The sequence below is a fragment of the Labrus bergylta genome, chromosome 11 (assembly GCF_963930695.1).
Source record: "Labrus bergylta chromosome 11, fLabBer1.1, whole genome shotgun sequence".
NCBI classification, from domain to species: domain Eukaryota; kingdom Metazoa; phylum Chordata; class Actinopteri; order Labriformes; family Labridae; genus Labrus; species Labrus bergylta.
The window spans coordinates 13,524,994-13,545,863 of NC_089205.1; the positions used below are offsets into that span (position 1 = coordinate 13,524,994).

Sequence of the window (20,870 nt, forward strand, 5' to 3'; positions counted from 1 at the left end):
AATCTATCCAGACAATCATTTTTTTCTGCTAACATTGAAGACATTTGAAGAAATAAGGACATTGGCTTCTGCAGTTACTATTCAGCAACAAACCTTAATGCCATGTGCTTTTACCGCCATCTGGCGGCCATGACTAATGCACTGTCAAAAAAACACTTGCATCATCACGTTTTCTGTTTAAGAAAGGACGAGAAAACCAAACAACCATGACCGTGTCACGAGATGGGCTGAATACCAAGTTAATCATGAAAATAGAATACATAGAACCTGGCAAAAACAATAATTTAGGAAAGCTGCAAACATTTATAAGCCATGGGAATAATTTTAGTAGCAGTAGTAATTGCGCTTGACACACTGAGCATGCGCAAAGATGACTGACTGCAAGCTTCCTTAACCTTTCTGTCTTGAAGCCTTTCATTGAACTTTTTTTTGCAGAAATGTCGCCCCTAAAAAGCAATAGAAACATGACAAATCACTGAATCATGTGCACCTCATTAATTACAGTTCAAGACATTAAACACGGAAGCACGCCTCAGTAAAACACCATTTCCCAGAATGCACCGCGCATTCTAGTGACATCTACGCGACGATGAGGTGAAGCAGTTGTTTTCGTTGCCATAAGCTACCTGTTTCTTGAAGTGTAGCGGCAGATACATCGCTAGTTACGCGGTGTCCCCGATCTGTAGGGAACCCGTTACCATCTGGAATTACTTCCTGACTGAGCCTTTCATCCCTGCCTCTTTTTCGGTGAGTTTACCGCCATGTTATCATCAGTTCCCACCAGGCTAATTGCGCGAAGGTCGCGCAGCCTGTCACCATGCAGCCGTGTGCTCCAGACCAGCGCAGGCGGTGCCGCATGTCAGGGCATCCGAGAGACACCTACGGAGACTAACCGTAACCCCATCGTGTCCACCTCCCGGGTCTCCAGAAGGGGTATTTTGTCTGATGAAAGTGCTGGTTGTAGCACCAATCTGAATCCGTCGATGCAGTTCCACAACCTCGCCCCTAGATGGCTGTCCAACCTGGAGAACCGCCGCAGCTCCTGGGCGGCTCTGGCCAGCAGAGGGCGCGGCAATAACCAGTACTGGGAGGAGAGCGGGCAGAAAGGTGGAGGTGAGGGCAGGGGAACAGGTGGAGGAGCCAACCGGACAGGAGTGGCCTCTGTCGGTGTTCTCTCTGCTGCAGCTGTTGCCTTCTGCCTGAAGAAGGATTCAGATAACAAAGGTATGCCCAATCAGCAGACATGTGCTGTCTGAATTGCTATTATTGTTTCGACTAGTATTGAAGCCATAAACGAGTTTTGTATGAAAATATTTTTAAATTAATTACAAAAATAAGTCACGCAATAGTTTGGCATTTCTAAAAAAAATAGATTTGAATTGTCATACTTTTCAATTGAGTTAGGAAAAAGCATAGCAGAATTGGATATACACAAAAGATATAATTTATATATCCATAATGAGATACTGTGTTCACAGCTTCAACTTGTACTTTGCTGTAAATCTTATTCATGTTTCTTCTTTTGCAATAACAAGGCGATACACTTCTGGAGGCAGCAAGGACCAATAATTCTGAAGATGTGGCAAGGTAACATAAACACACCCACTCAGTAACAATCTGAATGAATGCATTTTACTATTTGTGTATTTAATGTTTGTCTACTTCTACCCCAAACATGAAGTGTTCATATCCAGTACTTATATTAGTTAACTTCATGCATTTGCATTTATACATCACACATGGCGAACCATCCCTGGATCCATCAGATAGGTAGCTGGGAAGTATATGCGTTAAAACTTTAACTAATATGTATAATATTTTGGGGCTTTTGCTGCCTTTATTTGGAGATAGGACAGTGGATAGAGTCAGAAACCAGGGAGAGATAGTGGACAATGTGGACAACATGTGGGAAAAGGAGCCACAGGTTGGATTTGAACCAGGATGCCCGCTTGGAGGACTATAGCCTCCGTACATGGGGCATGTACTCTAACCACGAGGCTACCAACGCCGCCCTTATAGTGCAGGCTTTTATTACTCAATTCTATAAAATTACCCAACTCTTATTTGCGACAGGTTTTCACACAAGAAAGGCCTTTAATTATTTTCAAACAACACTCGTTCACAGAAAATATGAGAAAGAACATTTAATTTCATTTAACTTACACTGGAAAGAATATTTAACAGAATGAGGATATGGAATAAACAAATTAAATTACAAATCACTAATTTGACCTTGTTTTGTAAGTCAGCGTATCTATGCCAACCTGCTGCTCTGTGGGGGGGGGGGGGGAGAGGAGAGAGAGAGGAGAGAGAGGGAGAGGGAGAGAGAGGGAGAGAGAGAGAGAGAGACCCATACTGATATAATCACAACTGAGTGCTGTGCTGGCCTAAAGAGCTGTGTAAACATATCAGAATGTGTTAATGTGGTGTTTTTAGAATATGTTTAAGTGTTACAAATTTGCATTAGAGATGGAAAAAAAACATACATACATTTATTTCCATATCTAAAGCTAGCACAAGCAACAGAGTTCTCCCCATCCCTCCTGTCTCTAACTGAGGTTTGCATGTCTTTAGTCTTCATTCAGACAATTAAGCAGTAGACTCTGAGAGGCAGTGCTCACTTTCTGTTGATAGACACAATATCCAGTTGACCTTAACCTTCAGGATACATGTTGATGGTCATCTATATTTTTTGTGTCTTGCTGCTTTTTCTCCTTATTTTTGTTCCGCAAACTAATTCAACACTAAATGCATTTGGGCCTAAAATAGAGACCTGCCTTTATTTAGTGAAAACTTGGGAGTGGGCCTTAAGTTGGGATGGCCTTTTATTTGAAGTTTGATTGTAGTTGAATGAGAAAGCACTTGGCCGTTTAATGTTAATCTTACCTGGACTTAGTTTTATGACATTTAGTTGTATAAAAAAAAAAGAACTGGTTCCACTTAAAGTGGGCATCAATGTAATGCAGTATAATGTCTCGTAAATCTGTAATGAGCTTTCCTGTGAGAGCTTTTAGCATTTTCTGGCTGCACAGCTCTTGTACGTCGATCATGTTGTGCCTTTAGTTTTGTTCAGACGTCATAGCCTCTGATCAGTCATGGCTCTTCAGCTGAGTCCTGTTTCTAGAACAACCCCAATAATCTGCAGTGAAGAAAGCCCATGCTTTTAAATCAACAGCAGTTGTAGTACAACCAATAACCACTAGGTGGAGGAAGAGAATCATCTGTGTGATTTAACGTCTCTCTGAGGAGCAGGTGATTACAGGGTGGATGTCAAACTCTGACACTCCTATTACAGTACACACACCTATTTCAACAGTGTGCCTAGATTTGTTTTTGTTGTTGTTCTTTATATTTTTTCAGCTTCTTTGATAATATTTCCCTCACATCCTTTATGTATTTCTACCACAGCTTGAATGACAGCCTTTCTCTGGGGCTAGTCTTAAACTAAGATATACTCAGAGCCAGTTTGAGCCACACAAAAGGATTGTGCTTTACAAATATTTAATAACTTTAAAAGCAGACAATGTGCCAAAGATACAACCATAATATTGCTACTTTTTATTATATGAATTACAGATAGACATATGTTTCTTCATATTAGTCAACTGCTACATTAAGGCCTTTATTCCACAATCACTGTTGCCTTGTTACCTGTTCTGAACTATATGTTCAGTGGTTAAGTAAAGGGTACTTGTATCATTTATTTGAGGGCAGCGTACATGTGTTTATCCACGTGTGTCCCTCTTTGTAGTGTTGGGTTACCTGCGCCCTGTGGCAGATGGTGTAGGTGTGAGTGCAGTGAGACAGACAGCCACACAGCCAGTCAGCATTTACCAGATGTGTTAAGTGCTTTGGTTAAGTTTGTAGAAGTGGTAGAGTGTCAGTGTGTGTGTGTGTGTGTGCTCACAGGCAGCTGAGGATGGGATAGAGGTCTTATTTCACTCATGCTTCATAAAAGCAGCTGTAGTGAAGTGTGGGGAAAGTTAGCATTTTCTTTTCTTTCACACTTCACTTTGGGATGTGTATTCGATGTCATGACAACTCAATATTTTCAGTATTTGGAATTTTTATAGAATAAGATGAAATAAATAAGTTCATCACCAGTTTTATTTCAACATCGTACATTTTCCCTTAATTTCTGTGATCTTGTAACTCACATTCTCGACAGATTACCTTGATGCTCACTTGTCTTTTATCCAAATTGGAAAGCAATTGACAATTACAGTTCTGTCAGATACGTTTGCTCAAGCACTTACAATGTACAGTTGGCAAAAATTAAAAAAAAATTGACGAGCAAAACGTCAAATCTGTAGAGATCACAGAACATTAATCAAGTTGTATGATTTACTGAATTGAGCCTTTTATTTTCTTATGTTGCACATTTCATTTACGATGCTTTATCAGCTACTTTCAGGACGTATTTGTTTGTTGCAACTCATGTCTATTTTTTTCAACCCAACCTTCTGGTTAAGTTTAGTAAAGTAAAGGGATGCTCGAGCTGCCCTCACTCACAGAAGCTGTGAAGTAGCTTCAGCACTGAGCTTCCCCCCCCCCCTGCGCTGATGCTACGTGCACACCAGGCAGTGAAAACAGAACCACGGAGTGTCAGAGCTGAGTGCAGACTAGATAGAGGCCACTCTGTTGACTGTAAACACACACACTGTCTGCCTGCTCAGCATTACAGATGACAGACGGATCACACACACACACACACACACACACACACACACACACACACACACACACACACACACACACACACACACACACCTACCTACCTTGTCACTCTAGTACCTGCTTGGTGTCCTAGCCTCAGGCGGAAAGCCCTACACACACCTGGCTCAGAGAGAGAGAGAGAGAGAGACATTAACTGGTCAGGGAGTAACTGTTTCACTTCAGATAAAGACAAAGACGACATGGTTTCATGCTGGTGTGTCTAACAAGGCATGTCTGTGATGCCATCACATATACAGCTATCCACTATATTGCTGATTTAGAAGAAATGTGTGTTTCAATGTAGTATGCAAATATGAAATCACTGTTATTTAAACATCTCTGTATTCTCCTTTTGTTTTAAGATACTCTTTTAAGATACTACAGATCCACACCACTACTTTATGAGCAGTTGTCAGAGGTGTCCTTTACCATATGTTGATGTTAAAGCAGATTTCAAATAATAACCATTTCTTTTTTCTTTTTCCGTTAGGCTGTTGAAAGAGGGGGTTGACCCAAATCACCGGCACCGTCTTGGTTGGACTCCTCTCATGGTGGCTGCAATAAACCGACAGCACAGGTCTGTGTGTTTTGTGTGTGTGTGTGTGTGTGTGTGTGTGTGTGTGTTTTACAGCTCTGAGATGCCCTCCCTGGTGAGCATATGTTACAGTAATGTAGCGATTCCGGTACCGTGCAGCTGTCTGCATTAGTTACCGTGTGAGCATATGTCATCCATGTCCACCGCTCGAGTTGTTACAGTAGGTCTTCAGAAGTGCAAAGTGCGACTTTCAGACCAACAGACGGTCTTTACCCGGTCCCCCATCTCTCTGTCGGACAAATTAAATTAGCCTCCTGGCCCCCAGAACACACACGACACAGAGGGGCCGAGGTTAAGGCCGGGCCAAATCCAATTTACAGAGCTTTTATTTTCTCCATCAGGACTGTGTGGCCACTTTTTGTTTAAGGGCCGTATGTGTCCGTGAGAAGCATAATGTGATATTTGAATATGGAAAAAAGCCTCAAATGTGCTTATGTTAAATCTAGGGGGTTACAGTTTATCCATCGTAAAGCTCGTGACATAGTTAAGCTAAACTGGAAACATAAAGAGATCGCAACACAAGAAATAAGAGACAAATGTCTGTCGGAACATGGAAGTTTCCTCATTGTGAGTATTGTAGTTATATGGAGAATTATGTTTGTAACTTGTTTTAATGTGAGGATTAGATTCTATTCTTTAAATGTCTCAAATTCTGAACTAGTTGATTGAAAGAAAGCTAAATGATTTTTTCTAATAATATGTTACTAGTTCAAGTTATTTATGCAGAAAAAAATGAAAAAACATAATTCCGGTCTGTAGGAAGTTGCTGCTTCTTTACTTGACTGTAAAATTGATATTGTTCCTCCTCTGCCGTGTCAAATAAGGTTATATGCTTTGATTTTGAAAAAAAAAAAAGGTGTTATGATGTTTTACCTCCATTATGTCGTCATATTTATATGAGATGTGTGGAGGGGTCGCCAGTGTTTAAAATATTGTTGCATTCATGTATTTTTGGATATAAATTCAGTTGTGTGTGTGTGTGTGTGTGTGTCACTGCACTTGTCTATTTCTTGTGTGTGTGTGTGTGTGTGTGTGTCACTGCACTTGTCTATTTGTCGTGTGTGTGTGTGTGTGTGTGTGTGTGTGTGTGTGTGTGTGTGTGTGTGTGTGTGTGTGTGTGTGTGTGTGTTATGAGTGCTATAACTCAGCGAGGCAGTGACACTCCTCTGTGTTTAATCCCGTCTGTAACCCCCCAGTGAGCCGTCACTGCTGCAGGGAAGACAGAACATCGGTTCACACACATCAGTCACACAAAGACATACACAGTCATTGCCACGCACACAAGTGAGGATGCATGTGTGGATACAGACACACACACACACACACACACAGACAAGGGGAGTTTATACCAAATATCTTAGAAGCCAACTGGCTATTACTCAGTCAACCACAACTTTATTTGCAGGCGATAAGTGAAAACACAGGGAACATCCTTCATGAAAGAGGTTTAGCCCGTAGCTACAGTGTCAGCATGGATCTTATTGTTAAATCCCCCCGCTCCCTCTTAGAAGTGAAAACTATGAGATTTAAGCTCAGTGTGATTTCAGGGGAAACGTTTTCTAGGTGTAGCGTCCAGCCTTTCCTGTGCTCAGAGGTCGAGGTGCGTCTGTGTGAGGGAATCAGGGGTGGAGTAGAGGGCTGTGTGAAAGAATTAAGGGTGAGACTCTGGGGGCTTGTGTTTGCTTAGCTTTGATGTGAGGCTAAATCAGGGAGGCGCAGGGCCTGGCCCACTGTTTGCACTCTTTAACACACAATACCCATCTCCATCTCTCTTAGAATCCGTCCATTCCCCCCTCGCCGTATTCACGTGCACAATGAGCGCTCAGCCGAGTGTAGCGCCTGTTGACCGTTCCGACCTGTCGGCCGAGCGACTCGAAGGGAGAGGGGGGGGGGGGGGGGGAAGCAATGAGGGAAAGCAGAGCGATGAGTGGCTCGTTGAGGAAAGACAGAGGGGAAGAGTTAAGCTTTGGAGAGAGTCATGTGGAGTAGGATTATGGTTTTGGGTCGGGATTAACTGAATTGAAAAGTGAAATTCAGCAGAGAGCTCGTGGTGAAAGGCTCTAATGAGATGGTCATGGTTTAACATGATTGGGATGGTAAGAAGTCAGGATGACTGACAGAATGTGTGAACATTTATGGGATATCATTATTTCTGTCTTTTACTCTTCCGCGTACCCTGAAGTAATATTGCCCCAGTTAGGGAATGGTGATCAAATAAATATTAACTTGAAGGATATTATGAGCGATGCAACATTAAAGCCTCATTTATGGGTTATCATGTCATTTTGAAGCATTTCTCGTCTTTTCCAGGCTTTTGTTCGCACTGTCCCAATTTTAAAAAAATAATAATGTTGTCAGCATCTAATTTAAATTGGGTGTATAATTTTCCACAAATATTCAACATTTTGCATTCTGCTATTTTCTGCCAACAGTGGGCTTTCAATGTTTTGCAAATCATCACATTGTGTTTTTTTTTTTATATTTTGCACATCAGCCCAACTTTTGATGAAATAGGGTTTCATAATATCCCCCACTCTATAAAGAACGTCTAACTGTACTGTTATCAACATTTGCTTCAGAATGTTTTTCACTTGGAACAAACTGCAGCAGCATAGCGTTACACCCTGACCAATCAGATTATTCGGCTGAAATAAATAAAGTGCCGTGAGCTTCTCTTCCTGGCATCTATTTGACCCCAAGTGTGCACCAGGTGACATGAGGTCCAATGAGGTCCAGCGTCTGGGCCAGGTGGTCACAGACATGGATGGTCAGTTCGGCTCGGGTGTCTATTATAGCATGGGAGAGACGGAAGTGTCTGTTTCCTGTCTTCCCTCCGGGGCAAGGATGAGAAACTAACACCTGCTCCCCGCAGTAACACAGGTCACCTGCTGGCACGAGCTAGAAGGTCAAAACTACCAACCTCAGCACCGGCTTGTTAAGTGAACATTAACTGAAGGTTTTGACACATGTTGGATGCTTGTAAGCAAGCAGGGAGAATATACTCTTAGCTGTTAGGGTGACGCCAAGGTTTTTAATATCACGGTAATGTAGTATCAACTTTTGTGCTCCCTCCTTATTTAACTAAAGCCCATGTTTCTTCGTTAAGCTATGAAAGTAAAATAATCTTGTAATTTACTGATAATATTGTTTTGATACTCCCAGGATCACATTACCAAGTATGTAATTTTAGCTTTTGGCCTAGTCGTTCAAACTGGGAGTTTAACTGAATTAACCTCTGCATGCCTTCAGTTTGGCCTCAAATTAGTGCTGCAGCTCTCCTCCTAAACGTCCCAAATAAAGTTAGCCACTTGATCATCAGTTGATTAGTAAAACTATCAACTGTTTAAAAGAGCTCATTAGTTTTAGCACTATCTGTGTAATTAAATCTCTCCCTCTTTCATCTTTTTAGCCGCACTTCCCTCTTTCTATCCACTCCTCCTCCCTCTCCTCCTCCTCTCTGAAGTTTTGCTCTTTAACTCGTTTCTTTAGCCCTCAGTGTTTACCTTTCTGATGCCATTAACCCTTTTCAGACCGCCACATTTCTTCACACAGTCCTGCCCAGCCTCGTGTGACCAACTTTAGTTTGGGTTTGTGTGCGTCTGGATGTGTCTCAGAGGATGCGCCCACATGTTTGTAGAAGTGCTTGCAAGGGTGAGAAGAGAGCCCACTGTGGGTCACGGCCCCACTGCCCCCCCTGCCCCCCCCCCCCCCCCCCCCAAGCCAGAGTGATACAGTAACAATGGGGGACCCCCTGATAGTCCTTTATGCCCCCTCAGCAAGGTCAGACACAAAGACCTGGCCAGGATCGTTCTCAGCAACAGGAGCACATATGTTCTGTAGTGGCTACAAAACTACAAGGAGAATGAATCTTGAGACAAAGGGGGGAACTGGGCGTTATTCTGCATTTTCTTTTGTGTAAGTAATATGCAGGAGTATTTTTTCTATCCTGTTTTACTGTACTATAATTTCTTAGCCTGTACTGTATATCACACAATAGTTCAGGACTATATTCAGGGTGAAAACAATGATTTGATACATTAATCACCAACTACCTTAATATCAGACCAGCATTCAACAATGTTTAAATAAGAGACGTTCATTTTTCCGGCTTCCAGCTCCTCAAATATAAGGATTTGATGGTTTTCTTTTCCGTATGTAATAATCTAAAGTCCTAAGGTGGTATTTTAACTCTGTCTCGCTGCTCTGTATAAATGAACAAACAAAAGATGGTGAGGGATGTTGCTGATCCACCGTTTAATGCTCATGTGAGCAGTGTTTAGCTGGTTATGGAACAGAATGAAAGTAATCCTGATGCCTCTTTATGAGCTACAAAAGCAAACTTGTCCGAGCCAGATTTTAAATGTATTACATTAAACCATTGCCTCAGATGTCAGGCAAAGTGCTTAACAGCAGCAGAAACATCCACTTTTACTTTCTCCAATCTTTCCTTTGCCTTTGACATTAGAAAGCATCATGAGATCTTTGTTTAAAAAACAAAATAACACTTCTTATTCATGTGAAGGACAAGTACAGCAAAGAGCTAAGACATCCCCGTTTTTCTGTCGGGTGAAAAAAAAAAAATGACGCAAACAGAATGTTTCTCATTTAAAAAATCTGTGCAAATACTAACAGTGCCGGATCAACATCTGTGTATATTCAGAATCTGAATAAATGGTAGACGCCTTTCTGTTTGTGTGTGTGTGATGCAGACATGTTACACGTCAGACATGCTACCTAAACGCGGCATGCATTGTCTGGTTCTGTGTAAAAAAAAAAAAAATTAAAAAAAAATTAAGTGGGAGTATTGGTTCGTTAGCTGCATCATTATTTCTGCATCTCTGTTCAAAAAGAACTTGTGTGTCTTTTGGTTTTCCACATATTAAACAAGTGATTAGAATTGTTCACAGTGAGATCTGGGAAGTGGGCATGGTCTCTATTTTTTTCTTTTTCTTTTAATGCCTGAAATGTACCTGAAACATTTCAGAATAATCTGGATTCATAGAAATGTTTTTTAGTCTATTGTCAGAGGAACGATGATTGTTGGACTATCTGCTGAAGGCTTGTTTATTTTTACACCTCACCTTCAGATTAACTCTGACATTAGAGTTGTGCAGAACTTTTCTCCATTGTGCCTCATCACTTTTTAAGGGTCTGTTCTTTCCTGGAGGGAAGCTGGAGCCTGTTCAACATTTATAACAATTTAGCTCCATTTCAGACACTGCAGACCTCTGCTATAACCATGTAGCTGAACAGCACTCAGTCACAGGCTTAATGTCAGCCTGCAGAGTTCTGGCAGGGTTCATGTTTCGGCCATGGCTCTGCCTCTGCCTCTCGGTCAGCACAGACTAACGGGCCAGCTTTTGTGTGTGTGTTCATGTGCACGTCTGTGTCTCAATGTCAATGCCAACACTCACGTTCATGGGGGGTAAATGTAAAGTGTGTTCTGTAGACAGAGAGACGGTACCTGGAATGTCCGTCGGGTCACAGTGAGTGGTGTTGCCGAGGTAGTTGTGTTTGTTCTATAAGGCGGTACGCTCCAATGAAGGGCTTCACCAGCACACACAAACACACAGACCCCTTCTCCCCTCCAGTGGCACCGGAAACAGGCCCGACCCTTGCCCCCTTCCATGTGCACACGTGTACATGTTACGAAGCAGACAAGTGTGTGAATAAGAGCGTCATCCCGATCTGGGCGGGGGGAGATTGTATGAACTTTCATGGATGCAGCCTGGCTCTGTTGAAGGTGGCAAGTGGTAACGCTGTTTGGGCTGTAATGGCCATTCGGTAGGGTAGGTAAGATATAGAAGTTGTGCATATGGGTATGGTGGACGGTGGGAGCTGCCACTGAGGGGAGTGACTCTGAGAATCAATTGGATTTACAATCTCTTTGCTGAACATGATAAAGAACCTTCACTTGTGATTGTTTCACTGTAATTCACTTTTCATTGTAAAGAAAAACGAAACCTGACAGAGTCTTTATCAGAATTGAAGGGAATATGCTTTATGTTTATATATGTTGATATGAATGAACATGTTGTAATATAAGACTTTACCCGTACATTTGTTAACATTTATGCTGCAAATACTGAGTTCTCACAATTGAAAGGCTGCCTGTTGGCTGGTTGATTAGTGCGGTACAAGTTTGAGTGATTGCATGTATTTAAATGTGTCTCTGTGTCTCCTGTTGTCTTCTAGTGTGGTGAAGGTTCTGCTCGAAGCCGGTGCCGACCCGAACACTGGAGATCACTTCAACAACGTTTACGACACCTCACGGGAGAAAGGCATCCACTCACTGGAAGGTGAAGAAAGAAGAAAAAAAAAATAATAAACACTTTGAGCCTGTGTTTTTGGGTGTGCAGAAACCACATGTGTGTGTTTGTGTGTGTGTGTGTGTGTGTGTAGTAACAATATTACACATATGAATCCTAAGTGTTGAGCCAGATATTATGAGACATTATGATTTGCATAAAGATTTGCATATATGTACATGTTTCATTTCTTCTGTATAATTTATTTTATATGTTCTGTGACAAGAAGTCTTTTTTTTTATTTGTTTTTCTTCAGAGCGGCAAAAACAGATAGGATGACACACACACACACAAACTCCTCCTCCCCCCCCCCAGTCTGTGTTAGGTTTCTGCCGACATATTTATATGGGATATGTATATTGCAGACATTTATATGGCTGTCAGGTTTGGGTCCACGTGGGGCCGGCGTAGCGTGGGGAAGCGTTTCCCAGACGCACACTGATGGATGGGCTAGGGGGGCCTGTGCGACGCTTTATTGGGTTAGCTATGATTATCCTGCCCTGTCTCTCTCTCTCACACATACACACACACACTGCAGAGAGACTGCCAGAAGAAGAAAAAAAGAGTGGGATGGGTAGAGGAAGGGAAAGACTGATGAAGGAAAGAAGAATGAGAGGAGGAAGGCAGTGAAAGAAAGCAAGGGGGCAAAGAAGGAGGGGCGACAGACGGAGTGAGAGAGAGTTTAAAGATGGAGGAGAGGAAAGAAGATTTGGATGTTGCGAGGGATGATAGAGGGAGGGAGGCATTGAAGGAAATGGGTGGGATGATGAGGGAGGGAGAGGAAGTCAGGAAATGGATGAGACACAGTTATCGGGATAGAGGGAGCAGGGAGGGAGGAGAAGAAGAGGGTGCGAGTGATGATAGGAGCTGATGGGTAGGGAGGAGTAGAGGAAGGTGGCGGAAAAAAATAGAAATGGATGATGGAGGAGTGGCACGAGATGAGTGCGCTTATGAAAAAGATAAGTAAGGAGAGAATGATAGACTATCTCTATTATCTGTAAGGAGCGAAGCAGAGCAGACCCTAAAACTAAACGCACTTTATTCAGATCATGTTGGACAGTTTGAGCTTAAATATGTGAAAATGAACAACTGCTCTGGAGCTGGAAACAGCAGGAACAATCTTGTAGTCTGCAGTGTTATTATTACAACATGCTACGAAGCCTAACCATTCGTTGTGAATCGATTACAGAGAGGCTTCCAGAAATAAAAGCTCAAACAATTATTCATAAAGTTTGTAACTCATCTCTCATCTCTCGTTCGGATTTGGACGTGTTCTTGTTCTTTTCCGTCTGTAAAGGGGAAAAAAAGTTTGGAAGATTTTGTCGAATCTATGTTAAGTTAAGTAAAAAGACATCAATCTTGGGCAGCTGATAACATAGCATTTATATTGCGCGCTCCATGTACAGAGGCTACGGTCCTCTGAGCATGCAGCCGGGGGTTTAACTTCAACCCTCGGCACTTTGCCTCACGTCGTTCCCCACTCGGTCATCCACTGTCATCGCCACATTAAAGTCAAGACGCCACAAAAGCCTTGGTTGGATTGAAATACAGAAAAGGAGAGTCAGATAGAGAGGGGATCAGACGTAAGTGCTGGTAGCCACAGTAATAACAACAACATATCATTTATTGAGAGATCAGCTAAATATTAGCAATTACAACTATTATATTAATACAAGTATGACATGTGGTAATGGGCCACAACACTGTAACAGAAGCACTCAAAATCTTTGTAAATTCTATAAATCAACTATGTCTACATCAGGCTTTTTGTGTGTCTTGTTTTTCTTTTTTAAATTCATCTTCTGTTTGAATCTTTTCTCGTCTCTTCACTCACTGTACTCTCTCACGTCTCACAGTCCTTGTGTCCAGAGAGGATGAATTCAGCAGCAGGCTCAGCAGCAGGGCTGGCTTCCGTGGTTGCACAGCGCTTCACTACGCCACGCTGGCTGATGACACACTCGCTGTCCGCATGCTGCTGGAGGCTGGTACGTCGAACCCCAACACACACTGAACCTAACCCCACCTTAAAATCCACCTCTGAGGGGCTGCATATCAATAAAAGACATAGAGTTGTTCCTTGCACATTTAACATAACAAAAACTCTGTATTTTTTTATTACAGCTGTGGTATGAGCCAATTCTCAAACATACATCAAATATTGAAAAAATGATGAGTTTATCACATTCAGCGGTAGCTCAAAGGTTAAGCGGGTTGCCAAAGTTTCATTAGGCAAAACTGTGAAACCCAAAATTGCTCTAGAAGGCACAAACATGGAGGTATGCCTATGATTAGATTAGATTCTGATGAGCAGGCTGGCACTTTGCAAAACAGCCTCTGCCATCAGAGTGCGTGTGTTTGTGTGTGTGTGTGTGTGTAGTGTAAATTGATTTAAGTGGTTGGAAGACTGCAAAAGCGCTACACAAGTGCAGCACATTACGTTCATGATTTTATCCCATTGATGGGCTCCCCTGACAGAATGAGAAGAGGTAAAGGAGATTTTTCAAGTCCCAGTGATTTAACACAGTGTTTATCCTATCTGTGATATTTGACTGACAGTTACTTTGCTCATATAATCTGCGAAGTGGGTTTGTTATCAATCCTGTACATTCATGTGGTTGTTACAGAAAACAATTTTAAGTTGGTGGAGATCGGCCCAAGACTGAAGAATACTTTTCACTCATAAATGTAAACAATGAAAGGCAGGGTTGGTAATTTCCTCCAGATACACTTTTTAAGATTTTGTTTGAAATTGTCTTGAGGTCCTGACAGAATTGAATAATTAATGTGCTCTGAAAATCCATCATCTGTAGCAGTTGTAAGCATGTAAAAACGTTGACCAATGTCTGCCACGAGGTACCAATCTGATGAACTAATCATGCCTCCCTGTTCGTTCTCTACTCCTTGGTGCACTAACCCACACTTAAAGCGGGTCACAGATGATGGAGAATATACTGTTAATTTGCTATTGGCTGTTTTGACTCGTAAAATAGTCCAGTGTATTTCTGGAGCTACAGTGCTCGGGCATGTAAGTGAGGGCCGTGGCTTTTGAGGGAGTACAGAGGGGAGGGGGTGAATGTATTGTGTGACAGATTTTCTTTGTATTGTTTTATTTTTGGGCATTTCAAAAGTACTAGTTTTTAGTATTTCTCTGACAATGTATCTTTATCTAAATGTGTCCCCTGTGATCCATCATGTTTTAATGTAGTTGCTTGTGCTTTCTTGAACTGCTCTCTGTTATTGGATACTAGTGTTTCTGCATTGTTGGGCATGCACAAATGGTTAATGGACTTGGACTTGTGTCGTGCTTTTCTGGTCTTCTGACTACTCAAAGCGCTTTTACACCACAAGTCACATTCACACCACATTCACAGTCTGATGGCAGAGTATACTACGTAAAGTGCCCAACTGCCCTACAGTACTGCTCCATTTACACGCTGCAAGTGTAGCAGTGGGAACAATTCGGGGTTCAATGATTTGCCCAAGGACACTTGGACATGTGACCCGACGAGGCCTTACCTTCCAGTTGAGTGATAACTGACTATACCGCAGAGCTACATCCACCTGTTAAATAGTTATATGTATTTCATAGGGGGATGAAGATTCAAAAAAAGTTAATTTGAGGAAAACAAGCGACTAATATAAGCACAAGTTTTATCCAGGCACATGTCAGGCTCCTTGCTTTCATGTTCGCTTTCTAAACTAACTGTTTCTTATAGTGCTATCAGAGCTGGAGGCAGAATCGTCTCCATCAGCTTTAATAAGCCTCCATGTATCATCATCTTAGTGCTTCGACCCCGAGTAATATAAACAGTATTACAAAGCTCATTTGAAATTGATCACTCGTTCATACCCCCCCCCCCCCTCCATTCAGCCCCATTACGCTCGCACCTGTCGTTGACTCAGCTCCACACACACACTCATACACCCTCGGGGCAGAATATCCCCCTCAGTTTCCAGACGAGCAGATCTTAACCAGGCCAGGCCTAGTTGAACTGTGACCCCTGAACAGAACATGCCCTTGGGGTAACTCCATAATCACAGGATGTGTGTGCCTTTGTGTGTGTGTGTATGAGAGAGAGAGAGAGAGCATCTCTGTGTTTGTGCACTCAAGCTTCCTTTTTATTTATAAAAATATTTAAATATTCATGTATGCTTTTTATCTTTTTGATATGTTTACGCACGCCTTGTTGAATCACATCTTGGTCATCTGAAGTTTTTAGACTGATCCGTTTTTAGTCTAAAAACATTTTTTTTGGGGGGGGGGGGATCATCCGCCCAAACCAATATCATTATACACAGTCTCACACACACACACACACATACAGAGACTTGTATTAATGTCTTGTTTATGTTTATGATGGATGGTGCGTCCAGAGCTCTGTCTGCCCGTCTCACCCCTGCATCTGTGAGTGCTCTGTACGCTTAAACAAATCACTTGGTCTAACTCGATCAAATGTTCTGCAGACGCATTTTTGAATTAAAAAGGTACGAAATTTCACAAAGCAGAGACATTCGTTATAAGACAATCGTATTAAAGATGCAGCGGGTTTTTATTTATCCAACTGGGCCGTTGCTGGATTGGCGCCACTGTCACGCCCAATCACAATCATGACATCACATTCTCTCAGCCATGGACATATATCTGTCCATGTGCCGTGTGAGTCTGTCACTCGGTGCAAAAATCCAAGGCTTTGAAGTGAATGCTTGATTGTTTTCTTGACAAATCTTTGTGCCATGTCTTCTTCGTAGACTCTTCTTAATCTTCTTTAACATCATCACAAAAAGTCATATAATGTGACACAGCTTCAGGACATCCATTTGGATTAGTGTGTGTGTGTGTGTGTGTGTGTGTGTGTGTGTGTGTGTGTGTGTGTGTGTGTGTGTGTGTGTGTGTGTGTGTGTGTGTGTGTGTGTGTGTGTGTGTGTGTGTGTGTGTGTGTGTGTGTGTGTGTGTGTGTGTGTGTGTGTGTGTGTGTGTGTGTGTGTGTGTGTGTGTGTGTGTGTGTGTGTGTGTGTGTGTGTGTGTGTGTGTGTGTCGTCTTCCCTACATGTATGTGCATCTTGTGTACGTTCCTGTACCAAGTTGTGTGTATTCTGTACCTTGTTATTTCCCTTGTGTTTGTATCTGTCAATGTTACTCTACTAGCCGTGGGTTTGCTCTTTTGGCCTTAGCCGGCCCTTAACTCACATGTCCATCCATCACAGTCTCCAGGCCCACCCTCGGGCCTCTCCTCGGCCTACAGTCCCTCACATTACCTGAAGATCCTCTCCAGCTCCTCCCCAGGCTCCACATCAGGCCCGCAGCCAGGGGCACTCGGTAATAGACCGCTCAGTAGGTGGTGGGAGGCCAGAAGAAGACACACATGCTCACAGACACACACTTCACAAAAAACAAGGACACACACACACCCACAAAGAGCAGCAGGGGCTCTCTCCCACCAGCTGCAGTGAAAGAGAGGGAGGAGGAAATAGGAAAGAGGAGGGGACTCCTAATAGGCATAACTAAAGCACTCCTAATGAAGGGATCCTGTGTGTGTGTGTGTGTGTGTGTGTGTGTGTGTGTGTGTGTGTGTGTGTGTGTGTGTGTGTGTGTGTGTGTGTGTGTGTGTGTGTGTGTGTGTGTGTGTGTGTGTGTGTGTGTGTGTGTGTGTGTGTGTGTGTGTGTGTGTGTGTGTGTGTGTGTGTGTGTGTGTGTGTGTGTGTGTGTGTGTGTTGATCCTGTTATAAAGTGCTATGGCCCAGAGGGTTGGCCTGATATTAAAGCCCTAAATGATGCTATTTATTATGTCCACTGTCTGCGTGTTACTGTGTGTGTGAGGGTGTGTGGGTGCTTTATTGCTTTCCTCCCTCATGTTTTTGGTGGTTGTGTGTGTGTGGGGGGGGGGGGGGGGTTTTAGTGGTGTATTGTTGTCAGGATCGATAGCCGTGTGAGCAGGTTGCAAAATTTAGGAGTTTATCGATAAACGTTATCACAGTGATTATTAGTCTCTGTGGTCAAAGCAGCAGGAACAGTCTGCATCTGTGTTGATTAAACAACCTGATACATTTTCTCTGAGTGCAGCTCACTCAGAAAAATTTTCGATGGGTTTTTAACCTCTTAATCCACCATTCCACCAATGACCTTAAAGACCTAAGTCTGCCCTGCTAGACCCAGTTTCAAAAATATCTTTAGCTGTTTTTTTTAACTGGAAATAAGTCGTACTGTTTTCAAACGCTTTCCCTGTAACTGTATGAAGGCCTCTTGCAGATTGTTGTAAAGTGCCTCATAGCTAGACCAATTGAATCCCCAGTAAGATCTGAGTCCAAATGAATCCAGCCTAATGGACCTGCTGTAACAGTTATGTCCTTTTGACAAATGTTGGGTCTGGATTAATGTTGTTTTTAAATCTTTAATTAATGTGATAAGCGTTTGAGGAGTAGAGACATTTTTACAATCATTTCAGAAGGTTAAATGCTGTACAGTGTTCACAATGCCAAAATAAACAACAGCCTAAAACGGGCAAAGTTTGTATTTAAAATCACAGAGGCCAAAAGAGTATCAAACAGATTGACAATTTGTAATGATGCCAGAGCATTTGTGGTCAATTACACCCTCTCCCAGATGTGAGACACTTATCCCAACACACCAACCGGTGCTGCAGCGATGGCAACGTGCAGCCGACCTAATAAACCTCTGCACTTTTCTTATAAACTCCATGAACAGAAACATGGTAAAGCTAGGATGAATATTGGAGATGCTTTTGAACAATGGAGAGATGATAGAAAGCAAAAAGGTTACAACACCAATGCAGAGCTGGTTTAATACTGAAGCTTCTGTGTCGGCGACATGGCTACCTGTGTGCGCATCGGCTCAAGGGGGAGGGGGGAGACAGCTGCTTCCAATGTTCTGAATTCGGACTACAGTAGCTATTTTCAACTCTTGTGTCAGAGTTATATATTCCTCTAAGTGCAATGGCACTTGCTTTTTGCATATGTAACTGATTTTGCACACAAAAAAAAAAGCGTTCAATTCTATTTTGTCTGACGCTGATGTAGTGTGAACCTGCACTGGGTTTATGTGGAGGCACGTGTGGTTGGGTGACTCCGGGTGATTGGTGGCACAGGTCAGGGCAGGAAGGCACTGCTAACCACCCCTATTGACAAGCCCATCACAGTCCAGTCCTGGCACACTTCACACATGCTGTGACATCATGCTTTTTCCTCAATCATACCCCGACCCCTCTCTTCTAACTAAACCTTTCCTCCATTTGACCCTACCTGCTGTGTGAAAGTGTGCTGGTGTGCCTCAAAAGCCCACAACCTGCAACAACCTGCAGTGTGTATAGATTGTATCATAATGCAGGGTCTTTGTTTGAGGGTGTCGGGGTCAGAGAGTGTGATTTTGGCACGCGTTGCAGATATGAAACCCCCTGTAGGGTCATTGCATTGCCCTCTTGCTTTAATGCGGTGACCATTGTGACCCTGGTGACCTCTCTCCCCTAGCTTCTCCATCGACGTCTTGACCCTCCCGCTGAGGTCTTGTTCATTTTCTTGCCATACCAAAAAACTCTAAACAGGTTTTGTTTTGTTTACAGGTGCAAACCCTCTGCAATCCAACGGTTTGGGACACACGGCGCGGGCCTACGCTAAGGAGGGAGACGTGAGTGCAGTGCTGCAGGAGTGGGAGGGCAAGGTACATGACACTCATCACAATCATACACACACACGCACACATAAACGTTAATGTTAATGAAAACAACATTATTTCCCATGCACGCTGATTGTTTGGATACTGCAGTTGTTTCCTGTTGCCTAGACTGAGTGACTCGGCAGAATTGACTCAGCAGACATCTGCGTCATTTCTTTGCTGTCATGCACGCAGACACACACTCCTCAGGAGGGCTGTGTGAGGCCGGTGATTGACTGACAGGTGCTTTTGAGGATGAGGAAAGAGAAAGCTGGTAGGGGTTAACCAGGGTTAATATGTGCTGAGGAGTTAAGTTTAATTATGTACATTACTTTTATCACAACTATTAAATGGATGTTGATACAAACTGGAAATATATGTGTGATATTGAGATTTTAGAATTTGGGGTTGTCACTGAGGGGTCTGCTGTATTTTAAAATAAAGCCTGAGTTTCCGTAGTTATCTAGCAGCGTGACAGCAGGACAGAGCTGAACAAGATGGAGGGAGAGAATGAACCGCCTGCCTCCACTGCAGGGTGGAAACCTGGAGTAAGAGGAGACAAAGAGGAGAGGATGAATGAGGCTTTGGGAGCCTGTACGAGAAACAAGGAGAGGAAAAACTAAGGGGGGGCAAATGAGAAAATGAGACATAAGAATAAGGACAACAAAGAGATTCAGGGGAAGAAAGATAGAACCAGTAGAATTGGTTGATGACAAATGTTTTGTTGCAGAATTAGCTTGTGTTAAAGATTCAAGCAAATGTTATTAAAATGTCCATAAATCAAATCAAATGTATCCCACAGGTTTTTACAATTTGCACAACTTTTGACCTTTGATAAGGAAAAACATGTTTGATGAGTTTTTAGGTCTGTCTTTCTCCCAGATTTTCCCTTTCAGTGTCCACACTATCTTGGTTTATAGATGATTTCTTCCCTCAAAAGTCTCTCTCCTCTTCCTCATTCGTTGACTGTCTCATCTGTTTTCTGCATGTCGCTCTAGTTCCAGGAGGCACAGGCTCGGCGGGAGGCAGAGGAGAGGAGAAGGTTCCCCCTGGAGAGGAGGCTGAAGGAGTATATCATCGGACAGGAGGGGGCCATCAATACTGTGGCCTCAGGTAAACACACAGACCCAAGACACACACACACACACACACAGGTAAAACTGTATTGTATAAGCAGCTAAACAGATGCATACACAGCAACTTTATATGAGAAAAAAAATACATAAATACAAGCAGCCCTGTCCCCCTCCTCCTCCTTTTTTCTTTCTTTCTTTTCAGCATATTTCTTTTTATTCTGCTCCCCTCATTTTCCTCTCTCGCTCTTGCCTTCCCTCCCACAGTAGGCGGGTTCAGACAGACCGGCAGAGGCTGTAATTGGCTAATTGTGATGAATGAGCTGTCTGTCAGGCATACACAGGTGCTGTGTGTGTGTGTGTGTGTGTGTGTGTGTGTGTTTGTGTGAGACTAGGCCAGGCTTGGAGCCGCCAGTTAACTGGATTACAGCGAGAGGAGACATACTACAGACCCCCCCATCACCCTCACCCCAACCCCTCCTCCCCCTGTTTTCTCTTCCTCCTTTTGCTTT

The 20,870-nt window shown here is 42.9% G+C and overlaps 1 protein-coding gene across 1 annotated transcript in view; it reads left to right on the forward strand.

Annotated features, from left to right (window-relative positions):
• clpb (ClpB family mitochondrial disaggregase) overlaps nucleotides 1–20,870 on the forward strand; it is a 33,474-nt gene continuing 12,604 nt past the window's right edge. The window contains exons 1-7 of the mRNA XM_065960072.1: nucleotides 1–1,224; nucleotides 1,536–1,587; nucleotides 5,207–5,293; nucleotides 11,507–11,610; nucleotides 13,476–13,604; nucleotides 19,194–19,291; nucleotides 20,284–20,398. Of these exons, the coding sequence (XP_065816144.1) occupies nucleotides 762–1,224; nucleotides 1,536–1,587; nucleotides 5,207–5,293; nucleotides 11,507–11,610; nucleotides 13,476–13,604; nucleotides 19,194–19,291; nucleotides 20,284–20,398 (1,048 nt within the window). The 5' untranslated portion in view covers nucleotides 1–761. The remainder of the gene's footprint in view (nucleotides 1,225–1,535; nucleotides 1,588–5,206; nucleotides 5,294–11,506; nucleotides 11,611–13,475; nucleotides 13,605–19,193; nucleotides 19,292–20,283; nucleotides 20,399–20,870) is intronic.